Here is a 24383-nt window from a genome sequence, read left to right on the forward strand (position 1 = left end):
CATGTCTCAAAATATCTGTAGAAACATAATTTTTGATGATTTAACTTATTTTCTCTCTTACTTCGCAGAAAAGATCATTTGCACCTTCTACACCACTGACAGGAAGGAGATACCTGAGAGAGAAGGAAGCAGTAATCACTCCTGTTGCTTCAGCAACACAAAGTGTGAGCCGGTTACAGAGCATTGTGGCTGGGTTGAAAAATGCACCAAGTGAACAGCTTATAGCTATCTTCGAGTAAGCATGTCACTTACCCCTACTTTCATTACAAAAGGTGACCCCTCTCTTCAGACTTGGTTTTGTTAGGCTACTACATTTTTACTCCATACTGAAGTCTCTTTAAAAGGTTTTATGAGGGTTGCTGGGGGAAAAGACCGACCTGCCGTCTTAGTGTTTCCATTTGAAAGGCCTTATTGTGAGGAACTAAACCTTTTATTTCTTAATGAATCTGTGCTTCTGGAAAAGTATGGCTTTTTAAAAAAAAACAAAAAAACTCATTACTTACTCTTAGATTAATAGGGCCAAATTTTTTTACTCATCAGCTAATCATAATTTGTGAATCTGTTTTTTATTGACACTGTTGGTATAACAAGTTTGACAGAAAAAAAAATCCATTTCTTAACAAAAGCAAATTTGGACAAATTAAATCCTAGTCTGATAGAAGTCATCTACCAAGGAAGAGAGTAGTGTATGACAGTCCTGTCTACCGACTAAAGAGGCAGTTACAGTCTTCTTTTAAGTGCAAGTTGTGAAAGTGAATAGAACACAGCCTAGAGCCTGCCATTAGTCTTTAGCATTCAGCTCCTCCAATGAACTTTAATCTTCTAGATTCATGGATTATAAAGTTAGAAGGGACCATTACGATCATCTAGTCTGACCCCCTTTATAACACAGCCCATGGGACTTCTCTGAGTTAATTCCTGTTTGACTAGGGCATATCCTTCAGGAAAAACATCCATTCTTGACTTAAAAATTTCCAGTGATGGAGAATCCACCACAACCCTTGTAAATTGTTTCAAGATTTGCCCCTTATTTTGTGTTTGAATAGCTTCCATTTGCAGCCATTGGATCTTGTTATACCTTTGTCTGCTAGAAAGAAGAGCCTTCTATTATGAAATTTCTGTTCCCCATGTAGGTACTTCATATATAGTGTTCAGATCACATCAGATCTTCTCTTTGATCATCTAAACAGATTGAGCTCTCTGAGTCTGTCACTGTAAGGCAGGGGTAGGCAACCTATAGCACATGTGCCAAAGGCAGCACACGAGCTGGTTTTCAGTGGCACTCATACTGCCTGGGTCCTGGCCACCAGTCTGGGGGGCTCTGCACTTTACTTTAATTTTAAATGAAGCTGCTTAAACATTTTAAAAACCTTATTTACTTTACATACAATAATAATTTAGTTATATATATTAGACTTATAGAAAGAGACCTTCTAAAAACATTAAAATGTATTACTGGCACGCCAAACCTTAAATTAGAGTGAATACATGAAAACTCGGCTCACCACTTCTGAAAGGTTGCCGACCCCGGCCGTAAAGCATGTTTTTTCTAATCCTTTCTCATTGCTCTTCTCTGAACTCTCTCCTATATTCAACATTCTTCATGTTGGGGGCACCAGAAATGGACATAGTATTCCAGTAGCAGTTGCACCCGTACCAACTAAAAGATTATATAACCTCTCTACTTCTACTTGATATTCCCATTTATACATCCAATAATTTTAGTAGCCCTTTTGGTCATAGTGTCGCACTGGGAGTTGGTTGGCTGATTATCCACTGTGACACTCCCCCTCTTCCCCCCCCCCCCCTTTCAGAGTCACTGCTCTGGGTCTCAAGGGCACACTCCATTTCCTCTTGTTTAATTTGTATCAATAGGTTTCTTCTGTCTCTCTTCCTCCTTCTCTCTTAATTGTGTGGTAGCAATTTGCATAATTTAAAATAATTTCTAAAATCCTCCCACAATCTCCCTGTTTGGATGCTCAGCGTTATTACATAGTACTTTAATACTGTTAAGATAATATAAAAGTAGAAGTAATGTAAGGTTAAAAAGAAACAAAAGTCCATTATTATTTCTAAAGAGGGGAGCTAGTGCACTGCTCTGGAGAACAGAATTCAGTTTATATAAGCACATTCTTTATCAAGCACTCCTCATGTCCAAAAATGATGATGGGGTTAGTCAGGGCTAGTCTACATAGGGAGTAATGCACACTATGGGGGTGAGATTCCTAAAGTACCTTAATGTGTTGCGGATTAATTGGTCTGTGCCTGCTGATGCACACTAAAAGTTCTTAGTACACTTTTAACATAGTAAGCACTAGTACTTACTACATTAAAGTGCACTAGGAAGTCTTTAGTGTGCACCAGCAGGGTCTACTCAGAGCAGTTAATCCACAATGATTAGTGCCCTTTAGAAATCACACCTTCATAGTGTGCATTACTCCACTGTGTAGACAAGCTCTCCATCTTCTCAAACTACCAAATCCTATATGGCCTTTTAAAAATTAATGTACTGCTACTCTTTGTTCTGGAACACGTGGCATCTTTTCTTTGTGTACCACAGGTCAGTAACCATTAAACAGAATGTTGTACGTAACAGAATGAAATAAGGCAAGGTTACAGTTCGGAATCGGACTTGCAAGTAAAAGTATTAAAACCAACAAACTATCTCTCTTTCTGGTTAGCTTGTAAACCTTTTTGAACGTGTGCTGTCCAGAGTGTAAAATACATCACAGGATAGGACATTGGTTGCCAAGAGGAAAGCTTGGTGAAATTAATCCTATCGGGGGGGCTCTTTTATGTTTCTGTAATACACAAATGAGGTTTCTCTCTGGGTCCTGCTATAGGTCTTGTGTACGCAACCCTATGGAAAGCATCATGAATCGAGTTAAAGACATAGGTGAGGCTTTCTGTCGGAGTTATACTCAGTCAACAGATGACCAGCCAGGATCTCACATAGGTAGGAATATGTGAAATGCATAGAATGTTTCAGCATATTGAAGTGCATCACTTGTGTATCAAAGGGGACACATTTATGGGAAGAAAAAATGCTTGGGCTGATTCTTCATGTACTTAGTAAAATGAACGATTGGTGTAGATGAAAACTGACTTTTCAATGGAGGGGCAACTCGCTGCATAGAAATGTACTAATATTACTCCAGCTCCTCATTGATTGATTGGGCCAGGCTGATCAAAATTTTGAAGAGAGAAATGTCCTTATAGTGTGTGTTTCTGGGACATTTCATCCATACATCAATCCCAACTCCATGGAGGTGAAGGTGCCTTCAGTACAACTCCTATTGAGATATTTATAAGATAGTAAGAATATTGCATTGAAAAGTTTACTTTAATAAATAAGGGATGCTTTAGTAAAGGCAATAATAACTTTAAAAATATTGAACCACTACTCATTGGTTCAAAACTTGTTGCATCTTTTCATTGCAACAGGTCAATAATACCAAACAGGACATTGTACAGAGTTGAATGAAACCATGCAAGGTTATACAGTAACTCCTCACTTAACGTCGTCCCGGTTAACATTGTTTTGTTGTTACATCGCTGATCTATTAGAGAACATGTTCGTTTAAAGTTGCGCAATGCTCCCTTATAATGCTGTTTGGCAGCCGCCTGCTGCCGTTGGAGCTAGCTGGTGGGGGCTTGGAACCAGGGTGGGCTGGCAGCGCCCCTCTGACAGCTCCTCTAAGTTCCCTGTGCGGCAGCCGCCCAGCAGACTATCAATTGCTGGACAGTTGAGGTGTCCCTCCACCCACTGCCGTGTCTCTCTCACATATGCCACCCCCCTCAGCACTTTGGAAAGTGGAGGGAGTGGTGAGCTCCATTGGGATAGCGTGGGTTCATCATCATGTTCAGTTTCCACAGGGAATGTTTGCAGCCACTGCCACGTTTCTGTCTCTCCTCCCTCCATTCGTACTGCCTTGTAGAGTGAGAAGCTACATTAACAACAATATGTTAATCCTTGAGGGCTCAGTTGAGTGCTAGTTCATCATTTAGCAGCAAGACATTCCCTGGGAAATACTCCACCCTCTGACTCCACCACCTCAACCAAGCTTCACAATCATTGCTGTGTACAGTATTAAGTTGTTTAAAACTTATACTCTATGTGTATGTATAGCTAAATATACATAGTCTTTTGTCTGGTGGAAAAAAAAATTCCCCCCATTTACATTAATTCTTATAGGGAAATTGGATTCACTTAACATCGTTTCGTTTAATGTAGCATTTTTCAGGAACATAACTACAATGTTAAGCAAGGAGTTACTGTAGTTCAAAATAGGACTTGAAATAAATTGTATTGAAACTCTTAAGAGACTATAAATTTGCATTAATCTAACATTATTTTTAAGAGAGAAAATTAAAAGGAAATTGTATACACAAAAACTACATAAGTGGGAAAGCGTTTCTTAATTAAATGAACTTTCTTGTATGGGTGTTAATGCAACTCATTACATATTTGAAATTCAGAAGACTTTTACAAAACTGGAGTGGAGACCTTACACATAAGCATTCCTAAAGTTTGAACATCTAAAGTGTATGAAATATGTTAATTGCATGTAAGATTTGTTTCACATAGCATTACGAAAGACATTCAGAGTAGTATTTCCTCTTGGCTTACAACACACGTGTGTTTCTGTTATGGAAAGTAAAATACTGGTTAACTTAAGACTGTTTATTCATCTCCTCCTCCTCCTCCTCCCCCCCCCCCATCCCTCCCCCCAACTGCTGACTTGGAATACAAGCGTTCAGCAATGTTTGGTTTCAATTGCAGATTTTGCTATTAACAGACTAAAACTGGCAGAGATTTTGTATTACAAAATTTTGGAGACGATAGTGGTACAAGAAACACGAAGATTGCATGGGAAGGACATGACAGTAAGTAGAGTATGGAACAGAAAAGCCGCCTCTTCCTTAAGTTCACCCTTGTGAATACTTTCAGAAAAATTATGTATTTGGGTCAGTCCGCACAGCTCCCATTTAAATCAATCTGAAGGTAGAATTGGTTCCTTGTCTATTCACTAGCTAATAGCAGATTGATGGGCTCAATTTTCCAGTTTAATATTAATTTCATTCCTTAAATGAGATTATTTCAACATATTTGACCCAGCTGTAATTTCCTGAGGGCTCAATATTTGTTCAGTACTGCTAGTCTTTCAACTAACATAGTTCCTTCCTTATATTTTCTTATGGCTGTGTACTAAATCCTACACACACTGCTGTATTACAACTAGGGATATAAATATCGTTTTAAATGTTAACCATTTAAATGATTAAAATTACACCTCTACCTCAATATAACCCTGCCCTTGGGAGCCAAAAAATCTTAAGTGAAAACCGTGTTATATTGAACTTGCTTTGATCCACTGGAGTGTGCAGCACCCCTCTCCCGCCCTTGGAGCACTGCTTTACCGCGTTATATCCAAATTCATGTTGTATTGAGTGGTGGTATATCAAGGTAGCGGTGTATATCATTTAACTGGTTAACTAATTAAAGGGAGAGGGGCTGGGGTTGCTCTGGCCGGCTGGTTCAGCTCGGGATTGGGGGCTAACGGTTAGGGTGAGTAATTGGGTAAGACTAATGCTTATCAGTTAATTGTTTACTATTTTACATCCCTAATTACAACAAAGGTGAAATCTTACCTGATTTTAAATCAAAAACTGGATTGTCAAGTAATTTGAACTGATAAAGAAAAGTGTCTTGCAAATATTTCTCTCCAAGATTGTTTTTCTTCTGTATGTTATGATTCTCTCCTGCATCTCAAATGATTCCTTTCATCTGCATTTAATACTGATAACTCCTTTTTTTCCTAACTCATATGTGTCTGATATGTGATATATACCTGTTACGGAGTAACTGGGCGATGCTCTGGAACTACTCCATACGAAGCCAGTCAGGACTCTGGGGGAGCATGCCTCCTCTTGAGCATACTGTCTCCAGCGCAAGAAGCTTACACAGCTTCGACCTTCCTGGGTCTGACCTTGGAGCATTCAGCATCCCCTTTTCACACCGTGCACTTCCTACAGTGAGTCTGCACAGGTGGGGCTCCTGGGGAAGCCAGAGGGCCCTTCACCTCAACTCCGCAGTCAGACGTGACTCTCAGCCAGCCAGTAAAACAGAAGGTTTATTAGACGACAGGAACACGGTCTAAAACAGATTGTAGGTACAGTGAATAGGACCCCTCAGTTAGGTTCATCTTGGGAGTAGGGAGCTCAGACCCCATTTCTGGGACTCCCTCCGTTCCCCAGCCAGCTTTAAACTGAAACTCTCCAGACCCTCCTCTGGCCTTTGTCCCTTTTTCTGTGCCAAAGGCACCTGGTCGCACCATCCTCCTGGGTCTCAGATTACACAGGTGCAAATAGTAGGGCAGTCTCACCTGTCCCAGGGGCCTCAGCAAAATCACACACCCAATTTCTACCACCTAAGTATTGGTGCAGTACACACAGTATTAGTATGGGATAGTAAGACTCGCATAACGAGATGCAACATAACAAAATGAATAAAACCCCACTTCGTCACGATACCTGACTAGACTAGCGTTTGACAATAATAACTATATATGAAGGTGCCTGCAACTGCTAATTCTTTGCCTGTATTGTCTTTTAGAACATAGATGCTGGGCAAGGCATTTTTGTTCTCTTCTTTATTCTTCAACAAAATTCCTGTATTGCTTTGCAGTAACTGCAGCTAGCGCACCTTGCATTCTGTTTTAACTCCTGGTGAGCAGGCTTTTATCCTTTTACCCATAGTATCAAAGCAGCTTTACCATCATTGGCACTGTAGGTCTGCTTCCCCTTCGAGTTGCATTATTATTAGATAAACAAGTATAAAACCAGCCTTTATCATTTGAAACTTTCCGAAAAGCGGAAGGTAATGGAAAGGGCAAAAGAAACAGTAATTGATCTTTCAGGGAAAAAATATATAAAGTAGTTGAACGTAGTATGATACTTAAGTATGCCATTGGAGGTTTCTTTTTTGTAGCTTAAACTGTCATCATCTAACAATGTGCTAGTTGTAATACAGTTGATTTATCTGCTATTTTTTTCTCCAGTGTGTCAGCACCTGTACTGCTTATAAATCAGCAAATCTGGCTGTAAAGAGTGGAACAGACATGCTAAATGAATTGATAAATTGGACAGAATTCACAGAAGAGCCACAAGAATGATTAATGGATTACCAAACGTAGAATCATAGGACTGGAAGGGACCTCGAGAGGTCATCTAGTCCAGTCCCCTGCACTCATGGCAGGACTAAGTATTCTCTAGACAGTCCCTGACAGGTTTTTGTCTAACCTGCTCTTAAAAATCTCCAATGATGGAGATTCCACAACCTCCCTAGGCAATTTATTCCAGGGCTTAAACTTCCTAACTGTCAGGGTGGTTTTCCTAATGTCCAACCTACACCTCCTTTGCTGCATTTAAGCCCATTGTTTCTTGTCCTATCCTCAGAAATTAAGAAAAACAATTTTTCTCCCTCCTCCTTGTTAACAACTTGTTATGTACTTGAAAACTGTTATCATGTCCCCTGTCTTCTCTTTTTCAGACTAAACAAACCCATTTTTTTAAATCTTCCCTCATAGGTCATGTTTTCTAGACCTTTCATCATTTTAGTGCCTTTATAGTGATAGACTCAAGGAGCTCAATCTATTTATTTTAACAAGAAGGTTAAAGGGTGACTTGATTAGTCCAGAAGTATCTGCATTGGGGAACAAATAATGGGATCTTCAGTCTAACAGACACAAGTATAGCATGATCCAATGTCTCGAAGTTGAAGCTAGACAAATTCAGACTGGAAATAAGGGGTACATTTTTAACTGAGTGTAATTCACCATTGGAACAGTTTACCAAGCATCACAGTGAATTCTCCATTCCTGACAATTTTTAAATTAAGAGGGGATGTTTTTTCTAAAAGCTCTGCTCTAGGAATTTTTTTTGGCAAAGTTCTCTGGCTTTTGTTATACAAGAGATCCGTCTAGATGATCACAAGGCCTTCTGGCCTTGGAATCTATGTCCTTTGTCTCTTGACTTCTTTTTCAGTGCTCCCTCTTCTGTAACATTTTCCATATCCCAAATTTTAATTAAATTAAGTTTTAATTAATGGATAGTAAATTCAGGGAATGATTTAAAACAAAACTTAAATTCTTATTCTATATTTTTTTTAATGCAGGCCTTAGCAGATCAAATCATCATACTTCATCTAGTGTGGATAGTGTGTGTGTGTGTGAGAGAGAGAGAGAGAGACACAAGGAGACTGCTGTTCTTTCTCAGTAATTTGGTCTCTCTGGTATCATTTAAGAAAACATATTTGAGTAATTCCTTAATGATGTGGCTGAAAACCATTTCTATGTCCTATCTAGGCTCTCTTGGAGCAAGATATTTTCCATCGTTCCCTGATGGCATGTTGTTTGGAGATTGTGCTATTCGCATATAGCTCACTTCGAACTTTCCCTTGGATTATTGAGGTTCTTGATCTCCGACCATTCTATTTTTATAAGGTAAGCATAAAAGTCATGTTCAAATACTTGGATCTGAATTATTATAAACTTTTAAAGTACCTCTATTTAGTATTAAATTGACAGTCCTAGAAGCCCTCTATTCCTAGATTAGGTATAGAAGAGGGGCTAGTGCTGACCTGTAGCATATGTGCTATTTTAGCCTAAGGCTGCCCTTGAATATGCTACCAAGAATTGACATCTATTATCCAACATATGTAATACTTGTGACATCATTTCCCCTGTAATGTAAAGGAATAAAGAACTTGTGCATAGTTTGTATACTTTATTTAATTGTAACATGCTGTCAGTCAATTTTCAATTTAACAAATGATTTGTAAACCTGACTTACTACTGTCTTTGGTTGAATAGTGGAATAAAATATTCTTAGACTATATTTGACCAGTATTTCTACCAGTATTCAAATTTACTTAATATTTCACCAGTTATAGCACTGGTCACATACCACACAAATCTGAGGGAAATTCTTCAACTAATACTGATAAAATACTTCAAAATAATATATTTGTTGAGTGAGTACTGTTTGATCAGTCCTCCTTGTTACATCCCTGTTTTGTTAAATCTTTTTCCCTTCCTGTCTTTACTTAACTTTCTTTCCTGCAACAGAGCACTGTCTTCTCTTCTTGTTCCCCACTTCCACCTTTTTGTCACCTTATTCTTTCCGTTCCCCACAAATTCTGTACCTTTCTTCTTTACTAACTTACCTTACCACAGTCTCTCTGTCTTATGGCCTCTCTCACAGACATACCAATACCTAGGCATCTAGTGAAAATTTCCAGGCCCTAATAGCAGGGCTTTGGAACTGTGCTCCGGCTCCGCTCCAGGCAAAAACCTGCAGCTCCACTGCTCTGGAGCTGCTCTGCTCCAAAGCCCTGCCTAATAGTCAGAGGTCTAACCAGCCAGTTAAGATGTGGGAGGCCTGCCCAAGATAGAAGCCAGCCTTTGAGAAACCAAGAGGGTGTTGAGACTCTAGCCACAGTGTTGTTCCTGGACCCTCGCTGGGGACTCCAGCCTGCCTTGTCAGTATGGTATATTAGGTATATCTCCCTGCCTGCTCTCCTTTTCCCATCTCAAAGCTTCTGTTTCCAACCTTCCGTAGCCTCCTGGCTGTTGACATTGGGAGGTTGGAGTGTGTCTGCTACTCTACCACTTCCTCAGCTTTTGAGTAGCTACAAGAGTAGAGTAGTGGAAACGTTCCCCTAGCCTTCATTTGAGTCCCTTTCCTCAGGCAATAGCCCCAATGTGTGTGCCTCTGATGTTGGTTGCAGTTCTTCTTCGAGTGATTGCACATGTCCATTCCGATTTAGGTGTGCGAGTGCCCTGAGCACAGCTGTCAAAGGTTTTTCCACTAGTGGTATCCGTAGCCTTGATGCCGGCACCCCCTTCTGTTGCATGCTGATAGCGCCAATATAAGAGCAATTACTTTGGCAAGGAGGGTTTCGGAGAGCCGAGCCCTCGCAGCAGAGCCACCATATACAGTTTTCTTAAAGATAAGGTACAGCTGCGGCCGCACCCAAAATTCCTCACAAAGGTTGTGTCCTAATTCCACTACAATCAGCCTATCTTTCTACCAATCTTCTACCCTAAGCCTCATGTGAATAGGGAAGATCAATGACTGCACTCCCTGTATGTCAGACATGCTCTGGCATTTTATATTGAAAGAACCAAACCGTTTCATAGGTCGCCCCACCTCTTTTGTTGCTATTGCTGACAGAATAAAAGGGCTTCTGGTCTCCTCCCAGAGGATCTCATCGTGGATTGCATCCTGTATAAGAACATGCTACGATCTCCAGGTGTCCACCCTCCGTCGAACTTAACAGCTCAGTCCACGAGGTCCCAAGATTCTTCGGCAGCCTTCTTAGTGCAGGTTCCAATCCAGGACTTATGCAGAGCGGCGACATGGTCCTCGGTGCATACCTTTACAATACACTATCCTATCACGCAGCAGGTGAGAGAAGATGCTTTCTTTGGATGAGCAGTCCTATAGGCAGCTTGTACTTAACCTCCGAGCCCACCTCCAGATCTACTGCTCGCTAGTCACTTAAATCAGAATGGACAAGTGCAATCACTCGAAGAAAAAACAGTTACCTGCCTTTTGTAACTGTTCTTTGAGATGTTTTGCACATGTTCATTCCAAGACCCATGTGCAACCCCTCTCTCAGAGAGGTCAGTAAGAAGAAACCGAGGAGTGCAGGCTCGGCCGGAGCCCCTTATACCGGCGTTATGAATGTGCGACACCAGGGAGCGCTAGTGCTGAGTCTGTGGATACCACTAGGGGAAAAATCTCCCAACAGCTGTTGTTGGGGTGCTCGCACACATAAATTGGGATGTACATGTGCAACACATTTTGAAGAACAATGATTAGGAAAGGTAGGTAACCATTTTTCCCCAAGCCTCAGCAGAATTAAATTTTTAAATTGTTTTTCAGTTTCACTGTTGCTTACAGGGATTTGAAAAACAGCAATGAAAACAAAAAAAGATTTTTCAGCTTTGTGCTGTGTGTGTGGAAGCTCTGAGCCACAGCAGAGGCAATTGAGCTCTGGCAGTCTGCAGACTTACATTCTTCTTCGAGTGCTGTCCCTGTGGGTGCTCCACTTTAGGTGTTGGTGCACCCCTGTGCTCGTAATCTGATTTTTGGTAGCAGTTCCCAGTTGGATCATACATGCGCAGTCCCTGTCTCGCGCCTCTTCAGACGGTTAACTAGTGCTGTGCGACCAATCCCCTCCACCCCCCCTCAGTTCCTTCTGTACCACCCTTGGATACAGGTCAGAGCACTTAGCAGAGCCTTGCTACTTAGTTCTTTTAGCCTATTTACTACCATTATTTAGTTAGTTGATTTTGGTTTTTTTCTTTGTCCTCATCACCTCTTCTAAAATAAATTTTATTATGATGATTCTCCTCATTAGAAGTTAGATTTTAGTTTACCCTTTAATCAGCCTCTCTGGGGGGCAAAAGCCTCCCCTGATGGGAATGCCCAAAGCCAGGGAAGGGGTGCCCCCAGCTGTGGCAGGTGCGGGCTGGGTTCAAGCCGTCCCTCCCCTGGCAGGTCCCCAGGTGGGTTCCCTGAGCACCAGCATGGCACTAAATAGGCTGCTGCATGGCTGCGCAGCTTACAGGGAACTTAGTTATTTACACTCAATATTAGATTACCTCTTAGAACTTAAAAGGTCTGGCCTCTCCATGAGTTTAATACGAGTACTCCTCTCTGCTGTCACAGCTTTTCACCACAAAGTGGATCAGCGTTCTGTGTTTGTTCACTTGCCCACCAAATGTTTCCTCAAAGGCCTCACCAATGTCTACCCAGAACTACGTGATCCTACCACATCATAGGACCTCAGCCTAGTCCTTTGGACCGTCACTGTTTCCCCGTTGGAACCCATGGCTACATGCTCACTACTATACCTTTCCATGAAGATTGCATTTCCAGTGGCCGTTACATCTACCAGACATGTAGGAGAGTTGGGTGGTCTCATGGCAGCCCCCCCATACACGCTTTTTTAAAAAAAAGATAAAGTATCCCTGATACTGCACCTCAAGTTTTTAACCTAAAGTCATCTCAGCTTTCTACCTTAATCAATCCATTTACCTACTGACGTTCTACCCCAGACCGCACGAGGATAGAAGGTAGTCCACACTTCATACTCCCGACACACGGAGGGCATTGGCCTTTTATATAGTGTGATATAGCATGGCCAGAGGGCAGCAGGAGAGTGATAGATGGGAGATATGTAAGCCCCAGGATTATGAGAGCCTTATTCCCTGTAGAGGGAAGAGAGGCTGCTACAGATTAATTAGAGCACCTGAAACCAATTAAGCCAATTAGAGCACCTGAAGCCAGTCACCTGATTAAAAAACAAAACAAAATGCTGCTTCAGTCAGACAGTTGGAGAAGCAGAGGGACTCTACAGACACAAGGGGTTGGGAGAAACTTGGCCCAAGCGGAGAAAGGGCAGGAGAGGGAAGGAATCGCTAGTTCAAGTGGTTCACCGCTATTCCTAGGGCCCCTGGGCTGGGACCCAGAGTAGAGAGTGGGCCTGAGTCCCTCCCTCTCCACTCCCCTTTTCTGGGACACTAGTGGGACAGTTGATACCCCAGTTCAGGGGTGAGAAACAGTGCCCTGAACCCCTCCCCCCCCCCAACACACACACACAAGAGGAGAAAGTGCGGGACCCATCTTAATAGTGCTGGCAATTTGCCACAATAGACAGAGCAGGATCATTTCATAAATCAGCCAGACTGTTTGTCTCCATCACTGAACGCTCCAAAGCGAGTGCCGTATCCAAACAGAGGCTCTCCAAGAGGATCTCTGATAGCATAAATCTATGCTATCACTTGATGGATCACTATCCCTAAATGGCTCACTTGATGATTTTCTGTTCCTTCCCTCTGGGGCACCTGGCATTAGCCACTGTTGGAAGACAGGATACTGGGCTAGATGGACCTTTGGTCTGACCCAGTATGTCCGTTCTTACATACCACCAATGTGACCGACAACCTCCTATGGGGATTTGCATGCATTCCACCAGAGCCCTATTGACCTCTGTTGCTTTCCTTAACAACGTGCCCATCATGGACATCTGTAGGGCTGCAACCTGGGCCTCGGTCCATACCTTTACGAAGCATTACGCGTTAAGACAACTGGCAACGTCCAATGTCTCTTTTGGACTCACTATACTATCTGCTCTCACAATTTCAACTCCGAAGACTCTCCTTCCATTGGAGGGCACTGCTCTGAAGTCACCTAAAGTGGAGCACCCACAGGGACAGCACTTGAAGAAAATAAAGTTACTCACCTTGTGCAGTAATGGAAGTTCTTCGAGATGTGTCCCCCAGTGGGTGCTCCACTATCCTTCCTCTTCCCTTCTACTTTGGGGTTTATTACTTGGTCTCCACAGTAAAGAAGGAATAGAGCCAGCAGCAACTGACCGCTTCAAGCAGTGTGAGATGAGGACCGCACATATGCAACCCAACCGGGCACTGCTACCAAAAATCTCTGATTACGAGCACAGGGGCGCACGAACACCTAAAGTCGAGCAACCACAGGGACACACATCTCGAAGAACCTATGTTACTGCACAAGGTGACTAACTTTCTCTTCCACAGCATTGGTTTACACTTGAATCACACTTCCTATTTGATATAGGCTCTTAAACCACACTCATCACTGTATTGTCTCAGAGCATTAAGTGACGTGACTAATATCTGTCATGTCAGGTTGTTCTTTGTAAGGCTGGCTTCACAACCGTAAGGGCTTTAACCTTTTTTCAAATGAAGTTTTAAATTGATGGGTAATGGTATTTGTGAACATTACCTAGTTATAAAGTGGTAGAGCATCTATTAAAAACCAATTTAAATCTAATTGTAAACTGTAAATGATGGTGTACGTGTATATATAATCACCATTTCATATGAAGCCTTTTATACTGGATCTTAAAATTCTGAACTATATTTTCACTCAGTGAAGATGGAGGAGGAGAGGGAGAAAGAAACAGTTCTTCTTCGAGTGATTGCTCATATCCATTCCAGTTAGGTGTGTGCGCGCCGCGTGCACGTTCGTCGGAAGACTTTTACCCTAGCAACACTCAGTGGGTCGGCTGGGCGTCCCCTGGAGTGGCGCCACCATGGCCCCGGATATATACCCCAGCCGACCCTCCCACTCCTCAGTTCCTTCTTACCGCCCGTGTCGATCGTTGGAACAGTGGAGTGCGGCTTAGCTGACCGCCACCTCCCTAGCATTCTCGTAGTTCTCGTTCTCTTTGTGTATATAGTTGTAGATATAGTTGAAATTTAGATAAGTGTAGTTATTTGTTAATTGTTAAGTTAGTAATTAGTAGGTTTAGTCGGGTTCGGGGCTTAGCCCCTCCCCGCACCAGGACCGGAGCACATGCCCGGCTCCCCGGGGTTTAAGCCGTGCTTGGCTTGCCACAGGCCGATGCCCACAGGGGATCCACACGACTCCTGTCTGAAGTGCCTCGGCGAGTCGCACTTAACAGCTAAGTGCCCAATTTGCAAGTCCTTTAAGCCACGCACTAAAAAGGAGCGGGACATTAGGCTTAAACAGCTCCTTATGGAGGCGGCTCTCACCCCTCCGTCCTCGGCACCGAGCGCGGCTCCATCGGACTCGAGGAGCGCCTCATCGGCACCGGGTCGCACCGGTACGCCTAAGCCCTCTCGGCACCGGACATCGCCGGCACCAAAACCAGGCCTGAGGCGCTCGCTCTCACCGAGAGCAAAAAAGACTAAGACCCCTGCCGCTCCGGCACCGCCCGATGCGCGGCATGAGGGCACGGCTCAGCTGCACCGCCCGGTGCCCGCTCCCGCGGCGGCACCTGCTAAGCCGGCGCCGTCCACTCCGGTCCGGCAAGGGCCGTCGAGTCCAGCACCCAGCACCCGCCGTGGTTGAGCTTGTCATACCATCCACACCGGAGGTATGTGAAGTGGCTAAGGACCTGATCGCGCTGACGGACCCGCCACCACCACCACCCCCGGCACCGCCGGTGCGGGTAATTCAATCTATTGGGAAGCCGGCCCTCATTCGTCCAGCTTCTGTCAGCGCACCTGACCGGCACCACTCTCGATCGCGGTCCCGCAGGCGATCCAGATCCCAGCACCGCTCTCAATCGTCGCGCCGCTCGCAGTCCCAGCACCGCTCCACCATGCGGCGCCGGTCCGACTCGCGGCACCGTTCTACGTCCCGGTCGCTGTCCTACTCACGGCACCAATCACGGTCTAGGCACCGCTCACCTAGGAGCCGCTCACGGCGCCGCTATTCCAGGTCCCGGTAGACCTCCCGGCACCAGGCCGGTCGCAGGTCCCGGTCTCGATCTCAGCACTGAGATTCTTCACGGCACCGTAAGAACACCAGGTCTGTGGGGATATCCGCCCAAGGCTTCTCTGCTCCTCCATGGCCATCCAGGCATCCGTCGGTACCGTCCCAAGCGGGCAGTTACTACTCACAAGACCGCGATGCACATGTGCCTGAGGGCCTGTCTCAAGAAGCCCATTCTCAAGCGCAGGGTGCTCAGCAGTGGCCCTTTTGGACACCATGGGCGTACCATCAGGCCCAAGGTGCTCCTCTGGTTCCCTCACGTGATGCCTCATCGGAGCACCGGGCCCCAGAGGCCATGGTTAGTCGTCCCCCACCAGCTCGCACAGACGACCAGTTGGCTCAAGCGTCCACCTCGCCGCACAGCTTGAGCAGGAACCACCACAGGACCAAGGGGAGGTACAGGACCCCCTTGTCCCCGGCATCTCGTCCTCCTCCTCACCGGACGAGGCAGTGGCAGGCACATCGGCCTCGAGCCCGCCTCCAATAGACCTCACGGCGCACCAGGACCTCCTCAGGAGAGTTGCCGTCAATATAAATCTGCAGGTGGAGGAGGTCCCAGAGGTTGAGGATCCTGTCGTCAGCATCCTTACAGCTGACGCGCCCACTAGGGTGGCTCTGCCCTTTATTAAGACTATACAAGCCAAGGCAGACACCTTGTGGCAGTCGCTGGCCTCCATTCCGCCAACGGCGAAGGGGGTCAAGCGTAAGTATATGGTACCATCCCGGGGGTACGAGTACCTGTATATACATCCTCCTCCTTCCTCCCTGGTGGTCCAGTCTGTCAATGAAAGGGAGCGTCATGTACAGCGTCATGGCCCCAAAATGAAAGGGAGCGTCATGTACAGCGTCACGGCCCCAAAATCCAAAGAAGCCAGAAGGATGGACCTTCTAGGCCGGAAGGTGTATTCGGCGGGTGCCTTGCAACTCCGAGTAGCGAATCAGCAAGCCCTGCTGAGTCGCTACGACTATAACACCTGGGCGGAGATGAGCAAGTTCTGGGAGTTGCTTCCTCAAGACTCCTGCCAGGAATTCAAGGCCTTTCTGGCCACCTTTTTCCCTTCCTCCAGGACCTCCCTGCAGGCCTCCCTGGATGCAGCGGACTCTGCAGCCAGAACCTTAGCGTCCGGTATCACCATGAGGCGTATTTCCTGGCTGCAGGCCTCCACTCTTCCGCCTGAACTCCAATATACCATCCAGGACTTACCCTTTGAGGGTAAGGGCCTATTTTCGGGGAAAACTGACCCTAGACTCCAGAGCTTAAAGGACAACAGGGTCACTATGCGGAACCTGAGCATGCATACCCCCGTGACCCAGTGTTGCACTTTCTGCCCCCAGACCTTCCGTCCGTACTCTGTGCCTAGGCAGAGGCAGGATTCTGGCAGGCGCCGAGGGCGCAGTGGCCGCAGACGATATTCTGGTGCTCAAACGGGTCAAAGCCGCGGCCCCTCCAAGCCACAGGCGGGTCCGAAGTCGTCCTTTTGAAGATGCGCCCGAGGACAGCATACTACTCCCCGTTCGGGATCCTTTCCCTCCCTTCTCCAACTGCCTCTTATTTTTTCCCTGCATGGTCCCACCTGACTTCGGACATCTGGGTCCTGTGCACCGTGAAGCAAGGATACCACCTCCAATTTGCTTCAACCCCACCTTACCACCCCCGCTCCCAGTCCCTCTTCAGGGACCCCTCTCACGAGCAATTCCTCTTGCAAGAGGTCCAGACGCTCCTCACCATCGGAACGACAGAGGAGGTGCCAAAGGAGGAATGGGGCAAAGGGTTTTACTCCCGTTACTTTCTGATCCCCAAGTCAAAAGGGGGTCTCAGGCCTATCCTAGACCTACGGGGCCTCAACAAATTCCTGATAAAGTTAAAATTCCGGATGGTCTCCCTGGGGACCATTATCCCGTCCTTGGATCCCGGAGACTGGTATGCTGCCCTCGACATGAAGGACGCTTACTTTCACATAGCCATTTTTCCTCCGCACAGGAGATACCTCCGCTTTGTAGCGGACTATCGGCATTTCCAATTTACGGTCCTTCCCTTCAGCCTCTCCACAGCACCTCGAGTGTTCACGAAATGCATGGCGGTGGTCGCCACCCACCTCCGTCGTCAAGGGCTCCACGTGTACCCATACCTGGACGACTGGCTCATCAAGGGAGCCCCCCAGGAGCAAGTGAGGGTACATATACGAGTGGCAAAGGACCTGTTTGCATGTCTCAGCCTAATGCTCAACATGGCCAAATCCACCCTGGTCCCCACTCAAAGGCTGGACTTTATAGGAGCTACCTTGGATTCCACTCTGGCCAAAGCCTGTCTGCCTCAGCCAAGATTCCTGGCTACGTCCGCGATCATCCGCAGTCTGCATGCCTTTCCCACGACCTCGGTCTCCTAGGCCACATGGCGGCATGTACATAAGTCACCAAATTCGCCAGGCTCTGCCTCCGTCTGCTTCAAACATGGCTCCATTCGGTGTACCGTCCGGGCAGGGACGTGATGGACATGTTAGTCACCATCCCGCCGAGTACACTGCGCTCCCTCGACTGGTGGCTGAACCCCTCCATGGTGTGTGCGGGGTTACCGTTCCACCCACCGCAGCCCACCCTGTCTCTGATGACAGATGCGTCATCCCTCGGCTGGGGAGCCCACCTCGGTTGCCTGCACACCCAAGGCCTGTGGTTATCAGAGGAGCTCTCCCTCCACATAAATGTCCGAGAGCTCAGAGCGGTTCGCCTGGCATGCCAAGCATTCCGCAAGCTTCTGTATGGCCGTTGTGTCTCCGTGTTTACAGACAACACAACGGCCATGTATTACATAAACAAGCAGGGAGGGACCCGCTCTTCCCCTCTTTGCCTCGAAGCCATCAATCTATGGGAATTTTGCATAGCTCATGCGATACACCTGGTGGCATCCTTTCTCCCGGGAGTTCGGAACACTCTCGCGGATCGGCTGAGCAGATCCTTCCTGTGTCACGAGTGGTCCATAAGATCGGACATTATCTATGCAATCTTCCGCAAGTGGGGCTTTCCCCAGGTGGACCTATTCGCCTCTCGCGCGAACAGGAAGTGCCAAGTGTTCTGCTCGTTCCAGGGTCACTCACCAGGCTCGATCTCGGACGCATTCTTCATTCCGTGGAAGCACCAGCTGCTTTATGCATTCCCTCCGTTCCCGCTGCTGCACAGGGTCCTGTTAAAACTCCGGCAGGACAGGGCACATCTAGTACTGATTGCCCCAGCGTGGCCCAGGCAGCCCTGGTACACCACGCTCCTCAGCCTCTCCGTAGCCACACCAATCACCCTCCCCCTCTGCCAGGACCTTATAACCCAGGAGCACGGCACTCTCCGTCACCCGGACCTTCCAGCCCTCCACCTCACGGCGTGGCTCCTGCGTGGCTAGACACCTCGGAGTTGCGCTGTTCTGCCCTTGTGCAGCACGTTCTGCTCAGTAGTAGGGAACCTTCCACTCAGTCTACATATTCGGCCAAATTGAAGTGTTTCTCAGCCTGGTGTGCGTCACAGGCCCTTACTCCTTCCGGGATCCCCACTCCAGTCATTCTGGACTACATCTGGCAGCTTAAGCAGCAGGGCCTTGCCATATCCTCCCTAAAAGTTCACTTAGCGGCCATATCTGCTTTCCATCCTGGAGAGGCTGGTCACGCTGTGTTCTCTCACCCTGTGGTCGCTAGGTTTAGGAAGGGACTGGAACGCCTCTACCCTCAAGTTCATCGTCCTGCCCCCACCTGGGACCTCAACCTGGTATTAAACAAGCTTATGGGTACCCCCTTCGAGCCGCTGGCAACCTGCTCTCTACTGTACCTATCATGGAAGACAGTTTTTCTGGTGGCCATCACTTCGGCCAGGCGGGTCTCCAAACTTGGAGCACTCACTGTAGACCCCCCTTACACTGTCTTTCATAAGGACAAGGTTCAGTTGTGGCCACATCCCGCCTTTCTCCCTAAGGTGGTTTCGGCCTTCCATACTAATCAGGACATCTTCCGCCCAGTTTTCTTCCCTAAACCTCATTCCTCCCCACGGGAGCAGCGGTTACACTCCTTAAATGCCCGCAGGGCGCTCGCATTTTATATTGACCGCACAAGGCCCTTCCGTAAATCCCCCCCAGCTTTCGTGCCAGTGGCAGACCGTATGAAAGGCCTCCCCGTCTCAGCACAGAGGATCTCCTCTTGGCTAACAGCGTGCATACGCATATGCTATGACTTGGCCCATGTCCCAGCGGGCCACCTCACTGCCCATTCTACCAGGGCTCAGGCTTCCTCTGCCGCGTTCCTGGCACGCGTACCGATCCAGGAGATATGCCATGCGATGACCTGGTCTTCGGTCCACACGTTTGCTTCGCACTATGCTCTAGTCCAGCAATCTAGAGACGACGCGGCCTTCGGCTCGGCGGTTTTGCATTCCACCACATCTCTCTCCGACTCCACCGCCTAGGTAAGGCTTGGGGATCACCTAACTGGAATGGATATGAGCAATCACTCGAAGAAGAAAAGACGGTTACTCACCATTGTAACTGTTGTTCTTCGAGATGTGTTGCTCATATCCATTCCACACCCACCCTCCTTCCCCACTGTCGGAGTAGCCGGCAAGAAGGAACTGAGGAGTGGGAGGGTCGGCTGGGGTATATATCCAGGGCCATGTTGGCACCACTCCAGGGGGCGCCCAGCCGACCCACTGAGTGTTGCTAGGGTAAAAGTCTTCCGACGAACGTGCACGCGGCGCGCGCATACCTAACTGGAATGGATATGAGCAACACATCTCGAAGAACAACGGGGAGTAACCGTCTTATATATGACAAAGCAGGAAATGTCTTCATAGATTCTAAGGTCAGAAGGGACCATTATGATCGTCAAGTCTGAACTCCTGTTTAACAGAGGTCCTCTGAGACTTGGAATCAGATGGAAAATTGATGTAGGGAAACTATTCCAGACCACAGGATTCCAGCATAGAATGCTTTTGCACTAGCTATGGCAAGATGGTGTGTTTTTGGGGTGAGGGGAGTGTGTGGGATGAGGAGAGGTATCAGGAAGAGGAGCAGAAACATGCAAGGTATGTAATAGAAGCTGGAGCTTTTAAAAACAAGGAGGGAGGGTTGAACTGGACCTGAAATGAATGGTCAGTTGATGAGTGCACCATGCTTTCTAGCCTGTTCCCATAGTCTCAGTCATAAACACACCCAGGCCATTTTCCTTTCATCACATGTATCTTTTTATTCCATGGTTCTTTTTTAAACAGAACACGACACAGACATATTGCAGCAGGAGCTTTCCACACTGCTTCTCTCCTTTTGTACAGCTCAATTTCTGAGCTCCCCCTCCTGCTTCTTGTTCCTTCCACTTACATTCTCCCAAATTACTACCAGTTGTATCAATAGTATAGTAATTACCACCCAGGTACTCATAATCCCCCAACAGAAAATAGCTAATTGTTCCCAGTTGTGCTGGCAACCTTTTCTGAGCTGCAGCAATTGAACACTGAAGTGACCAGGTGCTACAGCTAGCATTTGGTCAGAGTGGAGTTAAGGATGGGTGAGGTGGCTTTGGTTTAGCATGGCTGATTAAACTGCCTTGCTTCCCTTTAGGTGATTGAAGTATTGATTCGGTCTGAGGAAGGACTCTCCAGAGACATGGTGAAGCACCTCAACAACATTGAAGAACAGATTCTGGAGAGTCTAGCCTGGACCAGTGACTCTGCCCTATGGAAAGCTCTACAAGCCTCAGAAAACAAGGTCCCAACCTGTGAAGAAGTATGTTGAAGGGAAAATAAATTGCCAGAAAATGCAAGTGTACTTGTTTTCCAGAACTGATATTTTGCATAGGATATTAATCAAATGCAACAATTTTATCCAGTAGTGAAATAATTATGAAAACCAAGACCGTGTTCTCTGACGTCCTTTTTTAATAATAGTAGATGGTATGAAGAGGCGAAGATTATTTATTCTTAAACTGGCATCTCTTATATCCCAGGTAATATACCCAAGTAACTTTGAAGCCAGTAATGGAGGAAGTGGACTAGGGCACCTCCCTATGATGCCAATATCGCCTATTGTGCATCCCCGAGTGAAAGAGGTTCGCACGGATCTTGGTGGAAGTTTACGACGGGGTAAGTTTGAGATGAGTTCTGATGTTTGTAGTATATAGTATTTCAAACCATTCATAGTAATACATAGAGAAATCCTGGGTGTCTTTGAATTGTGTTTGCTTAGAATCTTAGTCATTTGGCTTTTCAAACTTTTTGTATGGAAATCTTCTCCCTAACTCTCTGGCTTTGTCTCAATAACACTCAATTGCTTGTGCTTCTGTCAGTTGTATTGTAGTGAGTGACGCACCAGTGTTTATGTCCACATTGCCTACCCTGAATCAGTAATATTTGCCTTTGTGCCTTTTCTAGGGTTGTCTATACTGATTCAGATGGCGTAGCTGTAATCCTTGACAGCTGGTAGCTCTGCTTCTCCCGCTGTTCTAATCTGTTCAGTAGTTCACTACGCAGTTTGGTTCTGTCCTGTATTTTCTATCTTTATGCCTCCATTCTCAGATTTGATAGGTCAGTTTTCTTTAAAAAAAAAAATTAAAAAAAAAAAAAAAAACTATCCTCTCTCTCATTAGTTCTTAAATGGACACTTATTTTTAACCCCAAAAAAACCCCACAACCAACAACTTGGACTTGCTGTTTTTTCACAAAAAGGCAAACAATTCTTTACACTGGATTGTATGACCTGTCATTACCATTCAAAGAAATTTACAGAAAGTAAAGAAGCATACTGAAGGGGGAGAAGAGCAGAGCTTGAAAAAATGCACCTACCTCTGCTGACAAGGAAATGTCTTCTGGGAGTGGGTGAAAGCTAGTAGCAGAGTGAAACTTCCAAGTTTTTAGCCAGTTTCACTTTTCTGTTTACCCAGAAACTCTCCTGCTTTGTGGGATGGAGACGGACACACACCATGTAGTATCTTGAGCTGCAGGAGGTTATCATGTGCTTCCAAAAGGTTCCATGAAGCAGAAGAGTGAAACTGATATTGTATTGATCAGTTCAACTGCTTCCACTCATGCTATTGGGCAGCAGCAAAAGTGAGCAGAGTTTGTGAGCAGAAGTAGAGATATGGGGATGAGCTAAGGGAGAGAAGATTCAAGCTGGGTAGTAGTGAGGGGATTAAAGAGGAAGAGACAGAGAAACAAGATGTCCAAGCAGCTAGAGCACAGGAAAAATGTGACTGGAGGAGGAAGAGGTCTCCATTGCTTTCCAGTGGCTAAGAATCCAAACATATTGTCAATCAAATGAAATGGTTTGGGAATAGTGGAGAATAAGGTGAAGCAATTGAAGGGCTAGAGGACTTTGATCTGTGTATTATGGTGCTACTGTTCTGTCAGTGGAAGGTTTCTTGTGATTCTGACTTATCTTTTTACCTTGGAGACTAGCAGTTCTCTCATTTTGGAAATTGTATTTCTATTAAACTGTTGCATATTGTAGTGATGATTTTTCCTCTCTTGCATATTAGACATGCAGCCATTGTCTCCGATCTCTGTTCATGAGCGCTACAGCTCTCCTACAGCTGGAAGCGCTAAGAGAAGGCTCTTTGGCGACGACAGCCCGAAAGACGTGCAGGTAGAAAAGGTTCTCTCTGAAGGAACAAAGTTGAAAATTGCCCCAGCTTCAAGCGTTGCTGCTGAAAATGTCTCTCTCTCACCGGGACAGACAATTTTGACCATGGCAACAGCTACTGTAACAGGGACAATGGGACAGAAAGTTACAATCCCACTGCATGGTAAGAGATCCATTCATTTTACTTCATTGCAGTTTATAATGATGCTGAATGCTTTACTATGTCCTTTTTCTGGGGTTTGGTTGTACTATCAAACACAATGTAGATTCAGTTTGGAGGGCTTTGCATTTTAAACAAGTAACATCTAAAGACAATTGTTTTGAAAAGAAAAATTAAGAGAAAGTATACTTTGCCATCCCTAGTGCTTATTATTGCATGGACTAGTATCTGGACAAAGACTTGTTGCTTACAAATTATCCTGGTAATGCATCCACTGCAGGCTGGGGCAGGGTTTGTGAAGTTGTTGCTTTGCAAATTTTGCTTCATCACAGATGAAGCCTTATGAAGATGTATGATACAAGTAATTCTTGGGGATTTAATATGCTTAGGTCCTCAGGTATAGCTGTATCCTTATCTGTTTTCCTGTCTGTTTACTCAGTATATCATGATTTTACTTAAGGATAAGGGGATTTAGATTTTAAAAACAAATTGATACATGAAAGATTCAGAGTACTTGACTCTGACAGATTGAAGTTGGCTGTATGGCAACTCCCCAAATCCTGCTCTGGCCCATGAGGAATGGACTAAATGATTTAATGGAGCTCTCTCTAATTTCTGATATTTCTAATATAAAAAGAAGCCTATTAAAGTTTAATATTCTGTAAGGTCTATTGTCATGGTGACCTTTAAAGGAGCAAAATAAAATTAGATATGCCATTCACAGAAATTAAGATAATAAAGTGCTCTCTAAATTAAATTAAATTCAGAAACCATTATATGGTTGTGATGCCAAGAGAAGCAAATTCTTTTGACTGAGAGCCATGCTGCCAAACATGGGAAACCACGTGCTTGAAAGTTATCGTGCAGTGCACAACAATCTGTGGAATACAACTGAGACACTTAGCTTTGCCTTCTTTTCTGAAGACTCCTAGACAGAAGTGACTTGGCAGTCATAATGTCTATCTCACTAATACAGGAATACGTTCCACTGCACTCCCTGTACTACTTTATTACCTGTGCTTGTACTTGCAGCACCCTACAACTGCATTGCAAGGTATCATGCCCTGAGTGTTGAATTTTAGCAGTCTCCCAGCTGATCTTAATAGATATTAATTGCTATACTGGTGTATAGGGTGAGAGGCAGTCTCTCGATACCTTGGCTCCACACCATTTAGGCTTTGAATATGATTACCAACATCTTGAATTACAGCCAGAAGCAAACAGGAAGCCTATGTAAAAACTTGATCTTAGGTCCTGTGTTTGGGGCATCCT

General features: G+C 45.6%; 1 protein-coding gene across 5 annotated transcripts in view; it reads left to right on the plus strand.

Annotated features, from left to right (window-relative positions):
* The window catches only part of RBL1 (RB transcriptional corepressor like 1), a 100609-nt gene that overhangs the window by 32905 nt on the left and 43321 nt on the right, over positions 1-24383 (plus strand). For 4 of the 5 annotated variants that reach the window (XM_039497960.1, XM_039497961.1, XM_039497964.1 and 1 more), the window contains exons 9-16: positions 69-235; positions 2844-2956; positions 4784-4887; positions 8367-8504; positions 10237-10470; positions 20936-21100; positions 21321-21456; positions 22848-23114. In XM_039497960.1, coding sequence (XP_039353894.1) covers positions 69-235; positions 2844-2956; positions 4784-4887; positions 8367-8504; positions 10237-10470; positions 20936-21100; positions 21321-21456; positions 22848-23114 — 1324 coding nt within the window. The remainder of the gene's footprint in view (positions 1-68; positions 236-2843; positions 2957-4783; positions 4888-8366; positions 8505-10236; positions 10471-20935; positions 21101-21320; positions 21457-22847; positions 23115-24383) is intronic. The other variant, XM_039497965.1, reaches the window with a different exon arrangement.

Source organism: Mauremys reevesii, linkage group 13, assembly GCF_016161935.1.
Source record: "Mauremys reevesii isolate NIE-2019 linkage group 13, ASM1616193v1, whole genome shotgun sequence".
NCBI lineage: Eukaryota > Metazoa > Chordata > Testudines > Geoemydidae > Mauremys > Mauremys reevesii.